The sequence below is a fragment of the Ceratotherium simum genome, chromosome 28, assembly GCF_057802395.1.
Source record: "Ceratotherium simum simum isolate JZ-2026a chromosome 28, ASM5780239v1, whole genome shotgun sequence".
Taxonomy (NCBI): domain Eukaryota; kingdom Metazoa; phylum Chordata; class Mammalia; order Perissodactyla; family Rhinocerotidae; genus Ceratotherium; species Ceratotherium simum.
The window spans coordinates 9,882,104-9,908,766 of record NC_141927.1 but is presented as its reverse complement, the minus strand read 5'-3'; the positions used below and the strand labels follow the sequence as shown (position 1 = coordinate 9,908,766).

The window sequence follows — 26,663 nt, the reverse complement described above, 5'->3', positions numbered from 1 at the left end:
GGAGGGATGCACTTATATGGTGACTGATAAATAATATGTACAACAAAAATTTCACAATTAAAAAAACAGAAAAAACCTCTATAATCTACAAATTGAATTGGAACTATCAGAATAAAGTCATGAATTATTTTTCCATTAAAAAAAAAAAAAGAATTAGATCTTTCAATGTGACTCCTGAGTTAGCCTCCGGGAACCCACTGGTTGCTGATCCTTTCTCTCCCAGGGACAGCTATCGCCTTCTTGTTTGTTTCATTTTGGATCCTGAGTCCTTGTTTTGACACCCCTCAGGTTGGAGGCCCCAAAATACGGCACTCAATGGCGTGGGGCACAAGGTAAAATACTTCAAAAAGGAATGGAGGTAGCATGCCAGCCCTGGAGGTGCAGGAAGGGACACTTCGGTGAGCTGGGTGGGTTAATTCTGTTTCCCCGGACTGTTTCTCCTCTTCCTTCAGCTCAGGGATGTATAACAAGAGGACGTCCTACAAAGAGCTGGGGTGGGAAAACACTCAAGCGAGTCTGGCCGTAGCAGGCTGGCTTCACCCACACTCCATAACCATCCCAGGTCCTGAGCCCAGGAATCCCAGAGAGCACGCTTTGAGTCTGGCAAACCTACCAATTTCAACTTTTAATTAAAAGGATAATACGTTAAAACCAAACAGAAAAGTTCCTAGATTCAGGCAATCCAGAGCTGCATAATTTCATACCCAAAAAAAAAAAAAAAACTACGTAGAACTAAGACACCATAGCCCGCACCCACTATGCCGGCGGTGCAACCACTTCCCTCGGTCCCCGAGCGCCTACATCTCGCGAGACTTGAGGGAGCGCCGACACGCCCCCAGCGAGTGGGCGTGGCGGCCAGGTGGGCGGGGCGCTGGGAGTCACGAGCGCGCCGAGCGCGGGCCGCCGGGTCTGCGGCCTCGGGGCGGCCGTGACCTTTCTCGCGCTCGCGCGCAGCCATGGCGCGGAAGTCGAAGTTGCTGCTGCTTGTCGTGCCGCTCCTGCTCGGCCCGGCCCTGGCGCGCAGCTCCAGCCCTCTGCCCCTGGTCGTCAACACCTGGCCCTTTAAGAATGCCACGGAAGCAGGTGCGGGCGGCGGCCGGGCCGGGGACTGCGCTGCGCGAGCTTGCAGCGGGGAGGACCGGCCGGCTGACTCCGCTGAGGTTACGGGGGCCGGGAGCGCAGGCGAGCAGCTGCCCGGGCCGGGCCTTCCTAGTCTCAGCTCCCAGCCCCCGCTGCACCTCCTGCCTCGCTGCGTCTCTTGCAGTTGACCCTTGCTCCCGCCTCCCTGCCCCTGCTGCATCTCAGGTCCTCAGCGTTTGCTGACTCCCTGCACTCACTCCATTCAGCCCCCGCGCCCATACATCGGCCCCCTGCGGCTGACCGAGAGCAGTTAGGGCCTTTCTGCGTGGACTCTTCCCGGGGCGCCCACGCCGTTGCCCGCCTTCAGTCCTTTCAGGGCTGTCTCCTGTCTGCCTCTCCACCTCTCCTTTCTAACCCCGCAGTTCTCCCCAATAGCCTGTACTCGCGCTTTGCAAATGACTAATTATTTCCTGAACAAAGCATACTCTGTGCATTTCCTTCTTTTTTGCTAGATGCTGATATGCTGTATTTGCCACCTGGAATGCGGGGTTCCAATCCTGGCTGTACGTTCAAAACATCTGCGGAGCTTCTGTAGAGTACCTGTGCCTGGGCCCCATCTCCTGAGTTTTTGATTTAACTGCTGGAACGAAAGCATCTGTTTTTTTAAAAGCTCCCTAAGTGATTTTGATTTGCAGCCAGGATTGAGAACCACGCAGCTGAGGTATCATCTCTTCCCAAAAGCCTTCCCTGATCTACTGCTCTTATGCCCAGTCTGAGTTAGGTGCCTATCTTCTGTGCCTTGATATTATCCTGTACATACCATCTTGGCATTTTCTCATTGTATTGTGTGTGTTTGTTTCCTTCATCTCAAAATATACTACCACAAGGGTAATTTTAGACTCCTGCTCCCCCATCTGAGGCTGCTAATGTAACTTTCTGGGGCAGAATTTGGTGGAGCCAAGTTTGTATGTTATGGGCAGTGCTACGATTCAGAGAAAATGAGAGAACAGGCTGGGAGAAAGAGGGCCCAGCGATAATGAGACAGAAAGAAAGTGCAGCGGCCTAGGCAGGGGACAATTCTGTGTATGTGGCATGTAGTGCAAGGGGGAGCTTTTCAAAATTATATTTTCAAGCCTATAGGTCCAGTAGTAATTACATTATTTGCCAATAGTAGTACCTATCCTTCAAGGAATTTATGTTTATTGGTGAAGAAACTGACCATTGAAGACCTTGTTTGTCTTTTTCATTGTATGGGGCTCCCCTGAACCTAGTCTAGTGCTGAAAGCCTGGCCACTCGAGCCGAAATGGGTATTTTTGAATCCTGGCTCTGCTGTTTACCAGCTGTGTGACCTTAAGGTTACGTTACTTTAACCTCTCTGAGTCTGTTTCCTCCTGTTTAAAATGAGGATAGTAATTGTACAGTACTTACCTGAAAAGCTGTTGTGAAGATTAAATGAATTAATCCACGTGAAGCCCACGTTGTAGTTAGTTGCTGTGACGGTGTTGTTGAGATTTGCTGTGACAGATACCTCAGTAAAAGTGTTAGTTATGTGTATTTTCAATAATCTAATGACAGAAGAAATTTAAGGCTATTACTTAATGAATTTTCAACTTAACTGTCTTTTAGTAGCTTAGATTGTAACTTTTAAAATTGAAGGAGATATTATTTCTTTTCTCACTCATACAGTAGAAATAGATATTAATGAGTGAAAAAAAAACCCTCACTTCATATCAAGAGCCAAAGTCTGAATTCTTTGCAGTAAATAGTTGCATTATTTAATTTTATGTCACTCTGACTCCTTTGTAGCACTTGATAAACTAACTTAAAAATTCAGTTTAACTTAGAGTAAATGTGAAAAAAAACTTAAACTATGAGTTCTAAAAATGTTTCTGGTTTGTTGCATTTGACATTTTAAAAAAATAGATATATAGGGGCTGGCCAAGTGGCATAGTGGTTAGGTTCCAGTGCTCCACTTCCAGTGACCTGGGGTTTGTGGGTTCGGCCCCCGGGCACAGACCTACACACAGCTTATCAAGTCATGCTGTGGTGGCGTCCCATATACAAAATAGAGGAAGATGGGCACAGATGTTAGCTCAGGGAAAATCTTCCTCACCAAAAAAAAAAAAAAATAGATATATAAAGAAGCACTATTGGGGTTTGATTAACAGCGTGGAGGACGTTGGCAGCTGGAGGTTCCGCCGTGGACGCAGTGGAGAGTGGCTGTGCCATGTGTGAGCGGGAGCAGTGTGATGGCACTGTGGGCTTTGGAGGAAGTCCTGATGAGTCTGGAGAGACCACGCTGGATGCCATGATCATGGATGGGTAAGAAGGCTCTTCGGGACCGATTTGTCTCTGCATCTTGCCTTCATGTTGAGTTACATTGATAGCTGATCAGTCTTCTACTGAGAACACGATGGATGACTATCTAAGTGTTGTCACATGTCACACCCCCTAGCTTATTGTACTTGGCCTTTCCAGACACGAGGAGTTTCCCTCTCAGTTAAAAGAAAATCATAAAAATAACAGAAATATCTCATGGAAGTGGGAGAACCCCAGGCTGCAAAAATATGTCTCTGACCTGGTCAACAGTCACTTGCCTGCCATCTACAAATGCTGTGGTTTGCCTGACCTGAAGCCTTAAAACCCCTTTCAAAAGCCGTATTTAAAATGAGCCAGGAGAAACAGCATTTTAGTGCTGTTGGAGTATATGGTAAATTGATTTTCTGTTTGTTCCTTAATTTATCTGATGGTGGGAATTTGTACGAACTTCATGGGTGTGCTCTTCTACATTAAGATGGTGGCGTTTGTCCCACAGAACACTGTTCTTGGAGTAAAGCAATAGTTTTTTTATCTATGAACCTATGAAAATACCTTAATAAACATGTACCGGACTTTTTTTCTTGCAGCACTACGATGAACGTAGGAGCCGTAGGAGATCTTAGACGAATTAAAAACGCGATTGGTGTGGCACGGAAAGTACTGGAACATACGGCACACACACTTTTAGTAGGAGAGTCAGGTATATTTCCGCTGTACTGAAGTTTTAACTAGTCTTATGTCTGTATTCTTTACCGTGAAAAAAGGACTCAGTATCAAGTAGAGGATAGAAGCCGACCTAAGTTCAAATTCCAGCTGTTTTACTTAATATCTACTCAACTTTGGATAAATTCCTTAACTTCTAAATTCTCACTTTCTTCAGCTTTAAAATAAGATTTAAAAAATTAGTTCGTTATCTGTAGATGGGTAATTGCTGGACTGAAACACGACTCAGCGTCATTTCTCCTCCTGTATTACAATTTTACAGGTATGAGACCCACAGAGCATCATTAACATAAGAAGGGGATGGAAGGAGTTTTGCTGTGGCACTGTCACTGGAACGTCTTCCTAGTCATATGCCAAAAATCATACAGTGATTTGTAATTAAAAGTAATATTTAAGGATGTGTTAGTTAACTCCAGTAGCTATCCTTCAATTTTGTTGAAATATAGAATTGAAAACTGCCTGACAAGCAAAAGGATCTGTTGCTCATTCACGGAATCCAGCTCTCCCTTTGTTTGGTGTCTCCAAAGCTTTTTACACCCTGGGCGTTGCACCCTGATTAGAGAAGTAAGATTCTTTGTTGGTGAGAGGTGTGCCTTTTCCTTTGTAAAGTACAAGAAAGATTGTGTAGGGAAGGTGGGAAAGGAGAACTGTCATAACACACACCCCAGGGGTCTCCAGCAGATCAGTTTTAGGAAGGACGTATGGAAGTTGAGGTCTACACACTGGTGCCCTTAAAACTGTTCGTGTCTGAACACTCTTTTGGAAGTCTTGGTGTTCCCCCGGGATGCTTGTGCCTCACTTAAGACACAGCTGACCAAGAACACTTCCTGGACATGTCTCTTGTTTAGAAGACAGCACTTAACTAATTTACGTTTTTCTTATCTTCCCAATCTCCAGCCACCAAGTTTGCTGAAAGTATGGGGTTTATCAATGAGGATTTATCTACCAATGCTTCTCGAGCTCTTCATTCAGATTGGCTTGCTCGGAATTGCCAGCCAAATCACTGGAGGGTATGTATACATAATTGTTAAAAGTAGATTACTCAGAAATATTAAGTGACATCCCTTCTGCTCTCTGTTCTGCTGGTTAGCACCCTGGCTGCACTTTAGAACCAAAGATTTCACTGACTCTCTGGGCCTGGATGCTCTTGCAAGCTCCCCGGCTGCATCTAATGCACGTCCAGGCTGGAGAACGACTGGTCCCTGGCAATAGTTTTCACACTGTGCTGGTTCAGCTGTGGGGAGAGGGGCCTGCCTCCATCAGAACTACGCTTCTATCTCCTTGTAACAAAAGGTTCCAAGTCTAAAAAATCGAAGTTTGGAAACTGTTAGTCTAAACTATTTCTTAGATTTTATCCATGTAAAGTATCCCCAGTATCTTGCCCTTATTTGACTTGAGGATTTATACCTGCAGGTGTCTAGCATGTTACTAATGGGATAATTTGTCTTTAAATTAGTGGGACTTTTACTGTGAATCAGTTTGTCTTTGCCATCCAGAGGACTTCTGTGGACTCTCTTAGTCTCTCATCTGTTTCTTCCCCAAATCCTCATTACCTTTGAGTAACCAGGAGGTCTCTGGGGTGAGCACTTGAAAGAGGCTGCCGTATAAACCCAGGTCAGGGGAGGCACCGAGTGCACTAATGGATAAGACATGAGTGGCAGGTTTCTTGTTTTAATACTAATCCATATATACAACCTAAATTCATGAATTTGGATTATTTTCTTGAGCCTCTAAGATTCCTTTAGGATTCTTAGATTATTTATTTATTTATTTTTTTTGTGTGTGTGTGTGTGTGTGTGTGTGTGTGTGTGTGAGGGAGATCAGCCGTGAGCTAACATCCATGCCAATTCTCCACTTTTTGCTAAGGAGGACTGTCCCTGGGCTAACATCTGTGCCCCTCTTCCTCCACTTTATATGGGATGCCGCCACAGCATGGCTTGACAAGCGGTGCATCAGTGTGCCCCTAGGATCCGAACCCGGGCAGCCAGCAGCGGAGCACATTCACTTAACTGCTATGCCACGGGGCCGGCCCCTAAGGATTCTTAGATTACTAAGGATTATTATTAAACTTAGATTATGTTCACATGAACCCAGCTTGGGAAAAAACATGGTTTTAAAATAGATTTCCATTTAAATCTCAGAATTTTTCCTTGGCCAGGGGAAAAAATCTGAAATTTAAATGTCAGGTTGTGTACCTAATTCCTTTGAGGATTAATAGCTAATAAAAAAATCTTCATTTATACCTACCATTGCACTGAGAATTTTAGGCATATAAAGAAAAATCGGGGATCTTTTCCGGACAATATCGAAGTCTATTCCATATTATGTAATTCTGAGACTAGACTAAGTATTTAGTAAAATTATATCCATCTGTTCACATAAGGCTTAGCTAATCTTTGGCTTTTAATTCTTATTTTTCAGTTACCAGATGTCTTTTTGGTTTCTTGCTAATGTTTAGTGATTGTATGTAACTACCTGCCGATTTCTAAAATCACCCATTCTAAAAAGTAAAACTTAAATCTTGTTTACAGAATGTTATACCAGATGCTTCAAAATACTGTGGACCCTACAAACCACCTAGTATCTTAAAGCAAGATGGTCCTTCCTATAAAGAAACAGGAAATAATTATGGTCATGATACTATTGGTAATTATTTGCCTTTTTTACAGTTTTTATGGTTAAAGTCCAGCCATTTTTAATTGCCTGTCTGTGTTTCTTAACTTCTTCCTCCCTATTCGTGTACCAGAAGGTGATTTTGATTGTTTTAACTGCTTTATATATATATATATATTATATTATATATATATAAACACACACATGCACATTTTTTTCTTAGCATCTGCTAAGATGCTAAATGCTTTTTTACATTTTGGCAAATTACCTTATACAAGACCCCTAAAATCTAATGATTATTCATTTGTGAATTTTTAAATCTTTATTTGATATTTAGTTCTTTAATAATTTCATGTTGTTTGCCACATTCAAGTGATCTTTCCAAGCTGTAATGTTGAAAATTTCCATTAGTCTATGTCAGCGGTTTTCTTTGGAATTACCTTTGAAAAGGCATAGAAAAGTAACTGAGCGATTTGGAGAATGAGGATCTGGGATGTCTACCAAATGGAGCAATGAAACCAGGTCATTAAAAGGCACAAATTATACCACTGGTATAATTTTCAACATTCCTAAGTTTCTTATTTTCTTCTACCTGAAATTAATGAAAAAGGATATTTATATTACCAACTGTTCAATTATTTGGTTGTATTTGAGGTAAACTTTAGAGTTGATACCTACAATGATTTTTTTTTTTTTTTTTTAACTTCTAGGCATGGTTGTAATCCATAAGATGGGACATTCTGCTGCTGGTACATCTACAAATGGTATAAAATTCAAAATACCTGGGTTAGTGTTTCTAAAAGAACAGCTCTCGCAAATGTGTATGTGCTAGGTGCTATGGGAGATACAGAATGCAAAGCACAGGCCCCCCCTCCCACCACAGCTGAGATAGATAAATGTGGAAGAAAATAAATTAGTATCTGCTAAGTGCCAAAGGAGAGAGCGTCTTGGCCGTGCTGTAGAGGTCAGGGGTGGCAGTGGTGATCTCACTGAGCTGGGGGAGTTGGGGAGGCCAGTACACAGACGCTGGGAGCTGAGCCTCAGCCTAAGGAAGGGAGAGGGAACATCCAGGCCAGGGCACTAGCAGATCCAAAGTAGTTCACACTCAGATCAGGGTGCCCGCTGGCTGGGAGAGAAATTGTGTGTATGCTGGGAGCAGGGAAGGAAGACTGGAGTCACATTTCGGGAGCTCTTAAGTCAGTTTAAGGATTTCTGGATTGTATTTCAAAGTATTTCAAAGTAGTAGAAAAGAACTGAAGGTTTATTGCAAGCATAAACCTTGGTAAGATTTTGGCACATTCGTTAGAAAGGAGGAATAGATTGCAGGTGAGGAAAATGAATTTGGACCTGTTGAGACATTCTAGAAATCAGATGAGCAAGGATGGTAATAATAGAATAGTCCCTGTAAATTTTTGCCTTCTTGATATATAACTGGCTGATGTCTAATTCTTATATAATTAATGTAGGTTTGTAGAAACCTAAGTTGAAAAATGAGTGAAAATCTTTTTTTTCTGTGCTCTGATGAAGACTTTACTTAAAACAATATTCAGTGGCTGACTAGAAATATCCCTTATTGTTGAAACATTCATAAAATGATTTAGTTGTTCCACTTGGTTTCCTGTCCTAAATTATTATCCTCTGTCCTCACAAAGTCGAGTAGGAGACTCGCCAGTACCTGGAGCAGGGGCCTATGCTGATGATACAGCGGGAGCAGCTGCGGCCACTGGGGATGGTGACATATTGATGCGCTTTCTGCCAAGGTGTGACTTCTTACGTGTAGATGACTGTTAGAGCTCCTTAGAGGAGATATCATCTGTCAAAACAGAAAATAATTGTTTGTGCCATGTAATCTGAACTTGTGTGTACAAGAGCTTTTTAGAAACTCGGCTTACAAACTCTTTCCTATCATTTTTGATAATGGTAGTCATTCAAATTAAGTATTCACAGTCCTCTGAAATAGAATAATATTTCTCACTCTGCTTCACAAATGAGCATACTTATGATCTATTTAAATAATTTATGTAAGGCCACTGAGTAAAGGAACTGTGATAATTGATGATGAAAGTAGGAAATGCAGTTCTGTGTACAATTAATTACTGAAAGATAATCATTACAACTAGATGTTTTGCGCATGCCTGGCATTTTCCCCCTTCATTGTAGCCCATTTCTTATATAAATGTAACCTCTGGACTTTATGACTTCTGGCTGTTATTACTAAGTAACAGTTATTCCGCCAAAGCCAAAAATAATAGTCCTTATCTGAAATTAACGGGTAGGTTAGTTAAAAAGATAGACATTGTGTCAAGGTCTACTGCCTTCATATTGATGTTTTCACAGGAGTTACAGACTCCTGTTCGTTTCCATATTCTCTCCAATACGACAGTTTCAGTGGTTTCAGATTTCTAACTTCAAGTAACCAAATTGGGAGTTCGTTCATTCTGTGATACTCAAGATGCCCCCTGTTTCCATCAGCTACCAAGCTGTAGAATATATGAGAGGAGGAGCAGATCCAACCACAGCTTGCCAGAAAGTGATTTCAAGAATTCACAAGTATTTTCCAGACTTCTTTGGGGCTGTTATATGTGCCAATGTGACCGGAAGTTATGGTAAGTTTTGTTTGGAATTCATATTTGTGTGAACTTGCAAACGTTGATGAGAACATACCCTTGAAAATATTGTGGTGTATTTTATTCCTATACCATAGAAACAGGGAGTATATTGAATAGGCGCTGGATAAATGTTAATTGATGATCTGTCAAGACCCCCAAAGTGTTAAAAATATACCTAAAACCATCCCTTGGTTGACTGCTGGTAGTTATGATCTGGTCTTTGGCTGTTAGTTCTTATCTTTGACATCTGTTCTGTGTAAAGTTCAGGTTCAGCTCCAGTATGTGCTGAGGTGGGCTCATCTAGTCAGATGCTTTGATTAGTTAGGAGTCGATAGGGGTAAATTATCTTCCCTACTTCTTTTCCAGTCAGTATTTAAATGTCTCAGTCATTTAGATCTCCTTGGGGCTCCAAGGTACAAAATGTATTCTAATTAGTAAACCAAAGAAGTGAGCAGAATTATCTTTGCACCGTATTTGAGGCATGTCCTTTGCTTCATTTACTTTCTAGATGAGCCCACCACAGTTTCAAAGCCTTTCCAGATCAACCACTACTGCTGCTCATTAGTGAATTTTCAGATGAGGAAGATACACGGCTTACTGATCAATATAACTGATTAGGTTAGACAGCTTATTATTGTTCTTTGATCTTTTACTTCCCACAGTTCTGTATTTGAAAAACTTGTTTGAGGAATTCCTTATTTTTTTTAAAAAAGATATAAAAATCAATATAAGTTATAGAAGGAAAGCTTTATGTATAAAATAAGTCATTTTCGTTGATTTCCTTTTAAGAAATAAACCTTAAAAGGCTCAAAGTTGGATATAACAGGATGTAAAAATGATAATTATATAATCATAGATGAATTTGGAATCGACGAATTCCTTATATTTAAAGTAATGGCATTAGAAGGGGACCCTCCAGGGTTTGAGCAAGGAAGGAAATCCGATGTTGTCAGAGGTAGGTAGGGCCGAGGAAAACCCCTTTAGTAAGATGAACTTGATTAGACAGAGCATCTTCACAAATAACTCACTATGAGCAGGGAGAGGGAAAAATTATGGATGAAGGACAGGAATGTTCTAGTGGCTAGGAAAATAAAATTTTTAGCATTTACCTGAAAACTTAATTTTTTTTTTATTTTTGTTTTTTTTGCTGAGGAAGATTAGCCCTGAACTAATATCTGTGCCACTCTTCCTCTACTTTATATGTGGGTCGCCACCACAGCATGAGTGACGCATGGTGTATGTCCACACCCGGGATCTGAACCCGAGAACCCAGTCTGCTAAAGCGGAACACGCCAAACTTAACCACTACGCCACGGGGCTGGCCCCACCTGAAAACTTTTTTTTTGCTAAGAAAAGGATACAGAGGAAAATAGTAGTAGCAATGACAGCGTGTGTGTAGAGCAAAAATCAGCCTGTATTCTGAGGTTCAAAGAGCTGGCTTCCCTGCCACCTTTCTTTCCTCTCATGGACTGTCAACTCATCAGTACTAAGAAGGACACACTAGCACACTTCTGGGTGGCTTAGTAGGACATCAGGCGTACAGCAGCCAAGGTCAAGGCGAATAAGTGATGTCTGTGTTGGTTGTAAGTATGTGCATTCCATATTGAATGAAACAACTTTCTCTTTTCGTGGCCCCAGGTGCTGCCTGCCATAAACTTCCAACATTCACTCAGTTCAGTTTCATGGTTTATAATTCTCTAAACAATCAACCAACTGAGGAAAAAGTGGACTGCATGTAATCCATCTTTTCTGTCAGCATCTATATTTAAAGAAGAAACAAGGTGCAAAGGTTCCTGACTATACTCACCATATAGGGTGCTTCATGTCTTCTAAGTTCTTTGTCTAAAATAAGCACAAAAATAAATTTATGCTGAAGGAGCACTGTCACTTTCTGTATCTGAAGTTTTTTTATTGTCTAGTTTTATTTAAGCTTTGTATATCCCCTGAAAATGAATATGTGTGTGTTTTGTATATGTTTAAATGTTAATTGATATTTGGATTTCTGCTTAATGTTTCAAGAAATTGCTACTTTGGGGATTTATTTCCATAGTGATGTATTAAAGCAAAAAGAAATAATCTATATTTGGATACTTAAAATAATTACAGTATACAAGTTTTTTAGACCCAAAGAACCAAGATAACGATGAGTCACCGCTTGATTAGACCTGATTGAGTTTTACTATGTTCCAGCGATGTGTCTTCCATCACTGATTATCAGTTTTGCATAATGTGCCCTACCGGCTTAAAGAGGAAAGAAGGCTGTTAATAATAAAGGTGCGTGTTTTTTTTTTGCACATAGTACAAAATATTGACAATCTTCTGATGAGCAATTGTGTGGATTGTCTTTCTTTCCACTGATGGAGCTTTCCACATGTAATGGTTCTTTAGCCGCAAAAAGCCTTGCTCTTTTAGCGACTAATATTTAGTATTGATAATTTCTTCCTAAAATTGTTTAGGGCACTTGCCTATACTGTGCTTTTACTGATCTCTTGTGCAGAGGTTGGTGATTGCAGTTAGACGTGAGTCAGTGAATATGTCGTCTAGCGTGGTCTTGTTTTCCTAAGCGCTGAGTCAACTCTCTGACAACGAAACAGAGTTGTGTGTGTGTTTCTCAGCATCATCCTTTCCTTCAAAATCATTATCTTTTCCATGAGGAGTCGTTAATAAAACAGTACAGTATTGTCCTCAAACTTGAGTATACCTGCTCTATTTTTTCCACATTCATCTTCATATTTAATGTTCTTTATAATTTAGGGCTAGAAAGCTGTAGTTTTGTGGATGCTATTAGGTCCCTTATTCTTAGACCCTACTGTGTATCCTAATTGTCTGGGGAACTGCTACACAAATGCCCTCTACCTCACCAGATTGGATTCTTCACAAATGAGAACCTGAAATCTGGAATTAGCAGCTAGTATTGGTGCCCTGAAAGCCAATAAGGAAATAAATAATCCTATAGCTTCACCCTCACTCAGCAGAACAGAACATCTTACTTTTGAGGTTTCCCGTGAGGTGTGCTAACTTGCCTAAATCTGATGCTGGGCCTTGGAACAAGGGAAAAGGAGCTAGATTTAAACTTGCAGTTTTTTATATCGAGATGGAATGCTTGGTTTGTGGGTTTGCTATCTTAATATGTTAGGCAGCCACGTGCCACCAAAAAAATGAAATTGAAAGTCTTCATGGCCTGTCACTCCCCAGCAAATTAGTTTAGCTGACAAAAAGAACCTACCTATGTTTTTAAAAGGTATTTTCTCTTTAACTCACATTTTTCCTCATGGAGATAATTTCCTTACATATCTAATACAGAAAGATAGAAATGGTATTAGCTTGGAAATATATTTTTAAAGTTGTATATTTGAATATAATATTATTTAAATGTTGCATATGTGTTGTCCTTTTTTTTTTGTGAGGAAGATTAGCCCTGAGCTAACATCCAATGCCAATCCTCCTCTTTTTGCTGAGGAAGCTTGGCTCTTGGCTAACATCCGTGCCCATCTTCCTCTACCTTATACGTGGGTCACTGCCAGAGCATGGCTTGATAAGCAGTGCGTAGGTCCGCACTTGGTATCCAAACCTGTGAACCCCAGGCCGCCAAAACAGAGCATGCAGACTTAACCACTATGCCTCTGGGCCGGACCCTGTGTTGTCCTTTGTTTTGAAAGAATTATTTTTTGTCCCTGGTGATGGTGTGCACAGGGAACCCACCTCTTTGATGCTGATGTTTTGATATCAGCGTTCGCTAGGGTTGTAGGGGAGGTATCTAGTGAAACAGCACAGTTGGGGAAGAGAACTGTGAGCCAATCATAAACTTAACTTAGAAATGAGTCACTAAAATTGGTGAAAGCAGGAAAGGTACTTGGGAAGGGAACTTTAGAAAATTTAATCATGATCTAACTTCTGAAGGCAAACAGTAGTTGGTGGTTTGCTTCACACATCTGGTTGGTTAGATTGCATGGCTGTTAGATAGCTTAGGGTAAAGGTAAGAGAGATGGTTGCAACACTTTCTTCACCATTCTGCCAGTTTTTTTCCTTTGACCCTATAGAAAATGCTCTATTACAGGCAGACCTCAGAGATATTGTGGGTTTGGTTCCAGACCACAATAATAAAGCAAATATTGCAATAAAGCAAGTCACACAAATTTTTTGGTTTCCCAGTGTATATACAAGTTATGTTTACACTATGCTGTGGTCTGTTAAGTGTGCAATAGCATTATGTCTAAGAAAACAATGTGCATACCTTAATTAAAAAATACTTTGTCGCTAAAAAATGCTAATCATCATTTGAGCCTTCAGCGAGTTGTAATCTTTTTCCTGGTGGAGGGTTTTGCCTCGATGTTGACGGCTGCTGACTGATCAGGGTGGGGGTTGCTGAAGGCTGGGGGGCTGTGGCAATTTCTTAAAATAAGGTAACAATGAGGTCTGCGGCATTGATGGACTCCTCCTTTCACAAACGATTTCTCTGTAACATCCCAGGCTGTTTGATAGCATGTCAGCCACAGTAGAACTTCTTTCAAAACTGGAGTCAGTCCTCTCAAACCCTGCCACTGCTTTATCCACTAGGTTTATGTAACATTCTAAGTCCTTTGTTTTCATCTCAACGATCTTCACAGCATCTTCACCAGGAGTAGATGCCATCTGAGGAACCCACGTTCTTTGCTCATCCATAAGAAGCAGCTACTCACACATTAGAGTTTTATCATGTGATTGCGGCAATTCAGTCGCATCTTCAGGCTCCACTTCTAATCCTAGTTCTCTTGCTATTTCCACCACATCTGCAGTGACTTCCTCCACTGAAGTCTTGAACCCCTCAAAGTCATCCATGAGGGTTGGAATCAACTTCTTCCAAACTCCAGTTAATGTTGATATTTTGACATCTTCACATAAATCACAAATGTTCTTAATGGCATCTAGAATGGTGAATACTTTCCCGAGGTTTTCAATTTACTTTGCCCAGATCCATCAAAGGAATCACTATCTATGGCAGCTATAGCCTTATGAAATGTATTTCTTAAATATCTGCCACAAACCTTCAATTTGTAAAAAATGCAGTATCTGCAAAGTGCAATAAAATGAGGTATGCCTGTACTTGCCTACTACTTAGGAGAAACTAAATTGCCTTCACATACATAGGGTTTAACTTTCTTAAGTGATTGAGAACATTAATATCATCACTGGGATTTTTACTATCAAGTTTTCTATACTGTATAAATATATATATATATTTACATACACGGTCCTTGCCATCTAATTCTGTTGTCACCTCTTTTCAGCTCACATCTTCCATCTTCTGTAACATTTCTAGCATAGCAATAGTTAAGTGGGCTTAAACTTAAGCATTATCTTAGTTTAGTTTAACAGTAACACTTAGAAAAAGGAAGTGATTTTGGAATCAGCAGTACCAAGATTTCTTGATTGTTACCCCCAGAGACTGCAGATGAACTTCACTCAAGTGTTTGGTATTTTTAGCACAATAGACAAAGAGGAATACCTTAACCACAATAAAGATTTTGGTAATTTCATGCTTTTCGTTTATTCGCTTTGATTAATCCCTGGAACACATTTTTTTAAATGACTTATTTAATTTTATTTAAATGGGGCAACAATGACTCTTCTTATGGGTTGAATCTTGTTGTTACTAGGCACAGTGTAGAGTGGAGTCCTGAATCCTGCTCACCGACATCTCTAGCTCTGCCTGCCCTGCACATGGTAAGACTGCTCTTGCTGGCCCCTTTCAGTTTGGTGCAGCCATGTGACCAGTTCTGATAAGGAGTTTTAAGCAGTGATGAAGAGTGTGAGACCTTCCTGAGCATTCTTTTTTTTCAAGCATGACTGTGTGATGTATCTGCACCCATGAACCTGAGTCCTTGAGTGACCATAATGAGTGGACCCCCATGATAGCACACAAGACACATAGTGTGAACAAGAAATAAGCCTTTGTTATTGGGAGCCAGCATAAACTACTCTATCCTGACTGATATATAAAGTATGCTTGAATCATTAAAAAGTTTTGTGGAGATTATTAAACTAATGACAAATGAACTTTTTGAAGGACAAAAGGAATGTAAAAAACAGACAAAGATATCTAGAAAGATGTCGGTTAGAAATTAATTGTAAAGTTAAAGAGATTACTGGATAGGAAAGTTATGGATGACTTTTTCTTAAGAATTCTTTTTTGTTTTTAATGAGAACAATATATACTGTTTGATTCGAACTATGACAGTGGAAAAGGCAAAACGATGGGGACGGTAAAAAGATCAGTGTTTGCCAGGGGTTAGGGAGGAGGGGATGAATAGACAGAGCTCAGCGGATTATTAGGGCAGTGAAACTACTCTGTATGACGCTATAATGGTGGATACATGTCGTTATACATTTGGCCAAATGTATATAGAATGTACAACACCAAGAGTGAACCCTAACGTAAACTCTGGACTTTGAGTGATAAATATGTATCAATGTAGTTTCATCACTTATAACAAATGTACCACTCTGCTGCAGATGTGGATAGTAGGGAAAGCTGTGCATGTTTGGGGACAGGGGTGTTAAGGGAACTTTACGTACTTTATGCTTGGTTTTGCTGTGAACCTAAAACTGCTCTAAAAAATGAAGTCTAAAAGGAAAAAAAAGCATATATTTGTTATATAATGGGGGAGAGAAGCTCAAGTTGTAAAGGTCTTATATCTGAGTATGTGCTAGAGTATTATATAATAATAATAGCCTGCATTGATTGAGCATTTAACAGTACTAAGCACTTTTACATGTATTATCTCATTTAATTCTACCAAAAGCCAATGAGGAAGGTAATATTAGTATCCTGAGTTGAGATATTTTTTACATAGTAGCTGCAATCTTGTCAAGCATGCCTGGTGCTGGCTTTTCTTATGGACTGTCTTTTCAAGAATGTTCCTATAGCAAAAGCCTTGAAGATTGAGATAGCATCTCCTCCTGGGCAAGGGGCCATGTTCGCTGTACAGTATAATAAAGATAATCTCTCCTTTGGAGGCAAAGGTTAGGCAGGTTTGGTTGCAGCCTTCTTATAAAAGATTTGGGTTTCCTAAGCTTGAGGTTCCTGAGCTGTGTTGCAAACTTACTGTGCGCAAAATCCACCTGAGCCCGCCTCTCTGTACTCCTGTGGGACCTAGCAGGGACCTGAATTTGAAGCTCATGCTGCTTGTTGTGCTGTGAGCAGTAAAGCCCTTTGTCTCTGACCCAGGTATCTCGTCTCCTGCCAGCTTCCGTGAAACTATGGCAGGCTAACTTGTTAGCTGGCAAGGGGGGCAAAATCTGTGACACTGTCAACAGTAATTAGTAAGAAATCCTTGATCTTGTTATTATTCACTGTCCCTTGCATGCTTGGGGTAAAACATTGTAGACCTACAGGTAAGTAAGTAAGTAAGTAAGAACAAAGACTGCAGTGAGAACCCAAAGAATGGTCTAACGGAGGCAAAGGACAGCCCTCTGAGACTGTTCACACAGTGCACGTTGAATTAATTGTGATAAAATTTCCCGAAGATCCCTTGTCCTATCTTGGAATCCTATCTAAAACACCTAAATATTAACTTCACTCCTTTGAATAAAATAATCAAAGAGTCAGTAACTAATTCAAATTTTAATAGGTTGCACTACTAAATAATGCGTACCAAATACTGGATATATGTCTCAATCAATACTTAATGTTTCCTCCCCTTGTTCAAACTATCCTTAACAGATCTTGATTTACCCTTATAGAATGCTGACTTGAAGTTGTTAGCAATATACATGTATGCTGCATACACATAAACAAAAAAACACATCTATTTCCAATACCTGCACTTACCTAAGTGATTTCTTTTGGTTTCGGAAGGCAAATAATAAGCATAAGGTATTTTTTTTTTTTTTTTTTTTTGTGAGGAGGACCAGCCCTGAGCTAACATCCAATGCCAATCCTCCTCTTTTTTGCTGAGGAAGACTGGCCCTGGGCTAACATCCATGCCCATCTTCCTCCACTTTATATGGGACGCCGCCACAGCATGGCTTAACAAGCGGTGCGTCGGTGCACGCCCGGGATCCGAACCGGCGAACCCCAGGCTGCCGCAGCTGAACGTGCTCACTTAACCGCTTGCACCACCGGGCTGGCCCCTAGCATAAGGTATTTTTAATTGAGATATTACACACAGACTATGATATACTTCTCAAGCCCTAATTGTCAATTGTGGAACTTCTTTTTTTAAAGTGTCATCACATCTAATGCTTGGTGATTGAATTTGGAGCTAAGCGCATAATTGAACTCATTTAGTATCTTAATAGTTTAATTAAATTCATTTGAATAAAAACTGGTGACATATAAATATATATCTTAATCGGATGCTAATTATGATGATAAATTAAGACCTATTTATGTCACTTTTACTGGTCATTTTTAAAAAGATTCTTAGACCTTTAAAAAAGCTTCTAAAAAGGCATATTCAGAATTTTTCTTGTTTTCCTGAGTATTATGCTGTTTATGCATCGCTCAGTAAACTTTCAACCCCTGTCTTAGGAAGTTAAAAAGATTAGATAATGAGGTCTACAAAACATATATTGTTTGTTTGTAGTTCCTATGTGCCATATGATGAGTGTTTTCTAAAACAACCCAGGGTCAGCCAGTAAGGGAGCGCCCTATTTCAGTATCAGGAGAAAGCATACCCACTGGAAGGATAAAGGAATTGCCACCTTCAAAATGGACATAATGGAAGTTAAAGCTGCTCTATCAACCAATTTGCATCTGCATTAAAGGGACAAGAAGTTGTTTATAGATCTAAGGCTGGACAGGGCACGAAAGAAATTGTCAACTGATTTAAACTTGTGACCTTTCTATGCTGTGCATTAGATGTGGTTGCTCATTTATTTTCTTTAATTAAAATTTGGTTCCTATAATGTGGTTGGTGACATATGATATTTATGAGACAATCAGACTGTAGAGTAGACGTGGAAAAAAAATGTCCCTTCCAGTTGCTGGCAATCTATCTCTATTTCTTTCTAACTTGTGCAAAATCCTTAAGCACCATAAATGTCAAAATACTTCTTCCCATTGCTAAAGAAAACCAACATCATTTGTCTTCCTTTCTTGTTCTGTTCATCGTAATTAAGGCCGATTGAAAAGCAAACCAAAGACGAGTTCAGAATAAAAGCAATATCCGACAATCCAAGCTCACTCATTTTAGTTCAAATGAGGCCAAAGCAGTGTTGTATTGAAGCCTAATTTTACCAACGAGCCAACTGTTAAATCGTTAATACCTTGAAATCAGCTATGGTGGGAGTATTTATAACACATATCAGCAAACATTACTAGTGAGGGCTGGTTTTTCCCCTGGAGAGACAGTTTAACAAAACACCATTGGCTCAAAGTGTTTTGAGATATTGTAGCATATATATTACACACACACACACACACACACACATACACTCTTAGAGGAACTCTAGAACTTAATTGTTTGGGTTCATACCCTGGATCTGTCACTTATTAGCTGTGTGCCCTTGAGCAATTCACTATCTTCTTTGTGCCTGGATTTTCTCTTCTATAAAATAGGAATGATGATAATAATTGTACCTACCTTATAGGGTTATTGTGGGAGACTTGTCTAAAGTATTTAGAAGAGTGTCACACACAGAAGGTGCTCAGTAAATGTTAGCTAATATTATTATTGTTATTATGTAGACTGAAGCAGGAAATCAGACTTTAAATCATATCTTTGAGCAGCTGTATCTGATATACTGTATATCTTTTACCAGCCCCCATTTGTGCAGTATTGAGCCTCTGGTCCACTGCATTTGCTCAATACCACTACAAGAAAACTTTGCACTGATATCCAACTGCTTCTGCCAGTTCATCTCTGCCTGGGATAGTAAACGTGATATTTATACACACTACAAACTTTCCTTCCTTTTCCCCACTGCATCTCCTCTGCAAGAAGAGAAACCCAAGGCAGGAAGAGAATCATTGAACTGTATTCCTGAGCCCAGTTACTTATGTGTAAAATTTTACTTATGGATGATTAACTTATGTCTCAATCACTGTCTGTTATTCAAAGAATGGCTTCTTACAACCCTCTTACCATTTAATACCTTTTTCCGAGCTTACAAGTCAAGATGATAGATTAAACACATGTGCTTATTTCCTCTCCCTCTACTTCCTTAAAATGATTTAAAAATGAAAAAAAATAAAAATAAAATAAGCTCGTAATATCAAAGGAAATGTAAGAGGACCAGTGGAAGTCTTCAAAAAAAATTCGGAAGAAGAAGAGAGATGTCAAAAAAAGTAGAGTGAAGGAGGTTATACCCAGAACTGGTAAAGAAAGGACTGATCTGATCATAACACTCTGGAAATATTAAGAAATCAGAAACATCAGTAATAATATAGGAAACAAGTGAAATGTAAAGTTAAAAGCAAGGGAACATGTATAGAAAAACCCACCACTCTGCCCCCCCCACACACACATACCTTTCCCATTCCCATATTAATAACACCTACCAGCCAGGGGTTTAACCTTTAGCTCTCTCTTAACACACACACACACACACACACACACACACACTGCACACTTTGAATAAACTTGGAGCCAGGGAAGCTAGCTCAAAGAATTTCTTTTCCCAACAAGGCACTCTGTGTGTAGCCATGAAGACCAGTCAGCCCTTTGCCGACTCATCCTAAAGGAAAGATGGCTGATCACTGAGCCCTGCCCATGTTCACAGACTACAGAGTGAACTTTCTGACAGTTACTTCATTCTTAAGTATTAAAAGGTAATCAAAGATTACTAGACATTTGAGAAAAGTCTACAAAATGAAAGCTATTTTCGTAATGTAGGAGGAACACCATACCCCCCAGTATGAAGCAGGAGAAAAGAGAAATGACATGGGAAAGAGAAAAACTTTTAAGAGAGACTTAAAAGAGAAAATGCAAGAAGTATATTCAATGAGATTTTTCAGAATATAGAATCAAGTAAGCAGGAACAGGATAATATGAAAAAGGAACAAGGTAAGAGAAAACAAAATCTTCAAGAAAAAAAGAAAAAGAGGGCAAATGAATTTCTTATTATAAACAAATAAAGAGATAAATTTCCCACAGTTTAAAGTGTTCACTGAGTTTTCTTCAGAGAGAAAGAAAAGAGACACATGTTCAGACATTGTGAAATTTCAGAACTTTTCAAGACTATTCTAAAAGCTCCCAAATAGAATATGTTTACATATAGAGAAGGAGACTCAGACTAGTGGAAGGCCTTTCATCTACACAACACTGGGTACTGGGAAACAATGAAGCAACCAAAACCTTCCATTTTTTTCAGGAAAAAATAAAATTAACAAAATAAAAAATTTTCAAGCAAGAGTAAGGGCTAAAATAAAGATCTGTACAACATGGAAGATTCAGAAATTTTACTTTCCGTGTATCTTGCCTTAAGAAGTTACTTCAGGATATACTCCAGCAAAGTGAGCGTAAAGTTTGGGAGGGAGGAGTTGTGGGTCCAAGGAAATAATGGTTTCCAACTCAGTGGTATAGCAGGCCTGGAATGCTGACTGTGTTTGAAAAAAATCTGAGGCTAAAATAAAGTTGAGTAGAAAAAGTAAGATAAAAAGTAAGAGAGGAGGAAGGGAGGGAAGGAAAAGAAGGTGAAAAAAGAGAGAGAGAAGTAGAGGAAGAAAAAGGGAGGGAGGGAGGAAGGAAGGAAGGAAGGAAAGAGGGAGGGAGGGAAATTAAGAGAAAGAAAAACTTCAGGAGAAAAATACTTGAGGATATCATGGTACATAGAGAATATTTCTTGGCTCTATAGGTAATAATTGGAGCCTTCAGATGGGCTGTGGATAGATGAAAAAAGAGACTATACATTTCTATGCGCTCCAAGTTCTTGACTGATTTTGCCAAGGATATAGAAATTTAGCAAAAGTAGGGTGATGGGTGCAGTTGCCTTTCATCCCTAAGAGAGGCAAGCAGCTGCCAGTGACACTCGCCACACAAAGTAAGATCGTGTCTGGTGTGAGAAGCTTCATTTTATTCTCTGCTGAAGCCCTTTTACAGTCAGTATTTATATCACCATTTAGTAACAAATGCCACACCGTCAAATGCAGTACAAAGCGGAGTCAGTGCCCAGATGTCTCAAAGAGCACCTCCACCTCCCACCTCACTGCATCCCCACACAGTTATGTAGACAGAGTAACGTAAGCTCGGTGGCTGACTGTCAACTATTCAAATCATCATTTAAGCTTTAGCCCTTCCACCACACAACACACACACACACACACACACACACACATCTTGAATGAACTTGTGGGCAGAGCTAGAGAAGCTAGTGTTAGAGTAGGAATCATCATTTCAACTATTGGAATGAAACACAGAACTAAATATACTTGAAGACTAGACTGTAACTGTATACTTGCATGCACGTGTAACAGTCCAATTTAAATATAAATCATAGAAGATAGGAGATGGAAAGGAGAAGAAAGATCAAATAAAGGATAGAGAGATCAATATTCTCATCTCATAAAGTGGAACATCAGGACATTGTCAGTGGGAAATGGAACAAGAAACAAAGGCATAAATGTTTACAGGAAATCAAGAAAGAAATGATATCACCATACTGATTTAACTACAAAGGGAAGTATAAGCAAAGTCTTCATCATCTAAACTTCATTAATCAGAGAAGACACATACACATCAGTCCCCGTTGATGATATGAAGGTCACCACCAGGAAAAATCAGTAAGAATGATTTCTTATGGGGAGAGGAGATGAGAGATAAGATCACTGATGCTTCCATGATAAGCCTTCCTCTACTAGAATTTTTAAAAAATTATTTATATCTATATCTCTATAGATCTTTGATAATATATCAAAGATCATTAAAGCTCAATTTATAAATACAAAACATGGTTCATACGATCAGAATTTTAGAAATGAAGTACACATTTGAGATCCCTGAGTCTAACTCCAGTATTTTATAGATGAGTAAGCTGAGACTAAGAGAGACATGACTCATAACTTAGAGAGAAGGCCACATAACTAGTGAGTGTCAGGAGCATGTCCCTTGTCTCTGCCTCTGTGATCAAGGCTTATCCTACCAAGAGTGCAACCACTCCAGTTAATTCTATTCTTCAAGAATCTGGTGTTTCACTTTTTTTCCCTTCTTCAGCAATAGCAGTAAATTACAAAGTTCTCAAATTTTAGATCAGATATGATGCCCAGATCACCTCCAATACAAATTCTAAAGAAAATAGATCATTTGTAAATGATAACCTCTAGTGTCTTTATTCTTTAACAAAATATGTTGTGCTCAATACTGCATGTTCTTGCTAAGTCTTAGTTTGGGCTGCTATAACAAATACCCCTAGACTGGGTGGCTTAAACAACAAACATTTGTTTCTCGCAGTTCTGGAGGTTGGAAGTCCCAGATCAAGGTGCTGGCAGATCCGGGATCTAGTGAGGGCCAGCTTCCTGGTTTGCAGATGGCTGCCTTCCTGTTGTATCCTCACAGCAGACAGCAGAGTGGAAGCAAGCTCTCTAGTGACTCTGATAAGGGCACTAATTTCTTTCATAGGGGCTCCACCCTCATGGTCTCACCTAATCCTAATTTCTTTCTTTCTTTTTTTTTTTTTTGTGAGGAAGATCAGCCCTTTGCTAACATCTGCCAATCCTCTTTTTTTGCTGAGGAAGACTGGCCCTGAGCTATCATCCTTGCCCATGTTTCTCTACTTTATATGGGACGCCACCACAGCATGGCTTGCCAAGCGGTGCATCGGTGCACACCCGGGGTCCAAACTGGCGAACCCTGGGCTGCCACAGCGGGGCGCGCGCACTTAACCGCTTGCACCACCGGGCTGGCCCTCACCTAATCCTGATTTCCTCCCGAAGGTCCTATCACCTAATACCCTCAAATCAGGGATTAGATTTCAACATGTGAATTTGGGGTGGGGGGGGATACCAACATTCAGTCCATAACACTAGGCTTCTAAAAATTTAATTTGTACACAAAAGTAGAGATATGGGGAATAAATTCATTGAATCCATGATTCTGGGAGAGACAGCAATCCAATTGAAAAAGTGGGCTCAGGCAGTTCTTGTAACTGAGTTGGCATAGCAAGTACACACATTTTTATATGGACTAGGAAGGGGCTTCCTCTCAAATTACCTTTTGGAGTTGATACTGGCTCAAACTCAACTCTGCCACTCCCTAGTTATATGATCTTAGGCTGTTAATCTCTGAACCTTAGGTTTCCACAATGGAACCCAAGAGGGTAAACTAGAGACTGGCTACTCTAAGTTTATTCCCCAAACCAGCCTCATCAGCATTAAAAACACAGGATCTCAGGCCCCACCGTAGACCTACTGAATCAGGATCTGCATTTTCACGAGATCCTCAGCTGACTCATAGGCATATTAGAATCTGAGCAGCCCTGAGCTAGATGATGCTATCTTTCCTCCCTGATGAGCAGCCTTGTGAATTAGAAAGAACACAACATAGGAATTTATAGCCCTAAATTGGAATTTGTTTTCTGCTACCACATTATCTATGTGCCACTGGAGAAATTACTTGACTTCTCTGAGCCTTTTTCACATCTGTCAAATTAGGGATATTAATACATGCTTTATAAGGCTGTGGTGGTGATTATAAATTAGGAAGCACCTACCACAGTGCCTGGCATGCAACAGGAATTGAATACATTGTAATTCCCTCCCTTCCTGCTCTCTCCTGCAGAACCAATATTCTATAATTCTATGGATGTCATTTCCTGCCATAGACCTGATTTTCTATTGCGGCTGCCCCCAATTTAAGAAGAAAATAAAGTATCACATCTTGCAAAAGTAACATCATACTCTAAAAACTTCTAAAAACTGTTACTGGGGGGAAGCACATGGAATTAATCCCGGCCTTGATACACAATATCTCTTAGAGATAAATAAACTGGCTTCTTCCTCTACTAGGGTGAGTTCACTAGAGGCAATCAAGTTAACATTTCGTTTCTCAAATTATCAAAATGATGCTGTTGCTTGGAGCCAAGATGTGTGTATCCCTGGAGTGTTGTCTTAAAACAGTGCAATTGTCGACCCAATTACCTATTAAGTGTTCTTAGTCTTTCAAAGTAACCCTGAAGAAATCTGTTTGTTCCAAAGGGCTGTTAGGGGAGAAAAATGTCTCCCAAGGTATCTTTTTTTAATGCTGTTGCATTGTATTTTGAGGTGATATGTTTTGTCTTTTACTGAATATGTTATTTTTCAAAAATGCTCACTTATCTTTACACTCTTCATTTCGAATTCAACTACATTGTGACTTTTCTGTAAATCTTTTATGAACAAGGTCTCTGGTGGGTCCTTTTTAATTGGTTAAGGATTATCAGCCGAGAACACTGTCAAAACTCTAGACAGCATTTCTCTTAAAAAAAATCGTAGCACAAAACTTTTCCTGGGATAAGATGTCTGGATGCAGATGAAAACAAACCATACTCTCCTGCCCACAAATACTGTCTGAACCTGGCTTGTCAAAACAAGAGGGTCTTTCAAGTGTTCCATTAGCAGTCATATTCCAGAATAGCTTTGTTTTTTAAAACTGAATTATTTGTGTTATGATTGTGACAAAACTGGTTGAAAGAAGGAAGGGAATTGGAGATCTTTGCTAATAAGATATTCTTGTAGCTATTTTTTCATGATTGACTAACAGAAGTCATCAACGCAAAAGCCTCTGCAGTGTTTCCTTCTGTCATCTTGCAAATCTAGACAACAATTTCATTATCCAGCGTGAAAGACTAAACATAACCACACACATACCCCACCTGTCACACGGACACCATTTCCTCCTCTTTTTTCCCTCTTGGGTTATTGTCTCAGCCAGAGAATTCATGCTTGAGTATGTATCAGCCTAGTTCAAAATCTTTCCCCACCCGCTTCCTTCCATTCCTACCCCAAACGTGTGACTATCTTCTTAATCCTTTCTCTGTTCAGATCACAACATGTACAAATGTTTCCTTGGTCTTGCTGTATACATCTTTGGATGGCCTCACTGGCTAATATCATTATTACTATATTTGTAATTAAAGGTATTTCTAAATGCTGTATTAAACTTAGAAGTGGCACTATAGTTAATATCAGTAGCTTTATTTTAATTCTAAAATTTCCATGCTATCATACTTATACATTAACAGAGCTATTTTACATTGCTTTTTAAATCATTTTTAAGCAAGACTGGCATTCAAAATCAAGATTAAACTACAAATTAAAACATGGGCAATATTCTGCTTGACTCTGTGAGTTGAATTCAGGGAAAGCAAGCTGATTCTAATATTACCGTAGTTGAACATCATTAAGAAGATACATTTCCTGCCAAGGTGTTCATAGCAGTCATTCCAAACCTAATTCTGCATCAGCAATTTTTTGATTATCTATTATTTTTGGTTTATCATTCCATTTCTCTTCACCATTCTACTGGATATAACATCCCTCTGCTGTTTAGGATATGTATAAAATTTCTGCCAGCTTTGAGAAGTTGTTTTGGATTGGCATCATCGATAATCAGAGCTAAACTTAATTAAATTGCTTTTTAACTACACCTTAATTAATCTAATTTTGGATTTACAGTGCATTTAAAGATGTCCCTATGTCTATTGTTCTCAGATTTTTGAAAACTCACTCATAGTCATTTGTATATTCAGGAAATTCACGAATCTCAGCACATCTAGATTTGTGTTTTCCCCAAAGCTGCTTTCATTCGGCCAATCCCAGTCAGTGGATAATAGGGAGGGCTTTCCCGTCACTCTGCCACGTCAGAGAGAAATCTTGTACAGGGACTGGGACCAGTGCTGTCCAGTCTAAACACAGATGCCTTCCCAGGAGTCCCTTTCCTTTCTTTTGAGATTCTGATCTGCTTTGGGAAAATGGCTCAAAGTGTCAGGAAGAGTTGAAAAAACATGCATGGGGGACAATTTTTATATATGTCTTTCACCTGGGATATTTTTCATAAGCCTGCTCAGAACCTCTCTGCTTGGTATGCAATACAGAAATAACGGGATAAGTATCTCATAAATTGAATTGAACTGACCATGGATTTGAAGTTCCTGCCTTTCCCACTGAGTTAAAGCCAAGCAGAGTTGCCTCCCCCGCCAGGCTTTGATCTGTAGCACGCACTTTCCTCTTCCTGACTTAAATGCATCCAGTCCCCAGCACTGGTTTTATTTAATGTTCTTGTTCACTTCACTGGAAATGCTTTAACTCTGGCACCTGCTGGCTGGGAAAGTGATTAGGATTTCATGGGACTGGAGCGTTTCATTGCTAGTAAGCCACACCACGGCCCATAAATTAATACAGGATTATGCTTCAGCATTTGCTC

General features: G+C 39.8%; 1 protein-coding gene across 1 annotated transcript; it reads left to right on the top strand.

The window, feature by feature from the left end:
• The first annotated feature begins 905 nt into the window (after nucleotides 1-905).
• Nucleotides 906-12,035, top strand: AGA (aspartylglucosaminidase). Its single transcript, XM_014786233.2, has 9 exons — nucleotides 906-1,083; nucleotides 3,250-3,403; nucleotides 3,988-4,100; nucleotides 5,021-5,133; nucleotides 6,655-6,769; nucleotides 7,447-7,522; nucleotides 8,389-8,496; nucleotides 9,209-9,342; nucleotides 10,984-12,035. Exons 1-9 carry the CDS (start codon nucleotides 957-959, stop codon nucleotides 11,082-11,084), a joined length of 1,041 nt encoding a protein of 346 aa, XP_014641719.2. The 5' UTR covers nucleotides 906-956; the 3' UTR covers nucleotides 11,085-12,035.
• Nucleotides 12,036-26,663: the final 14,628 nt, after the last annotated feature.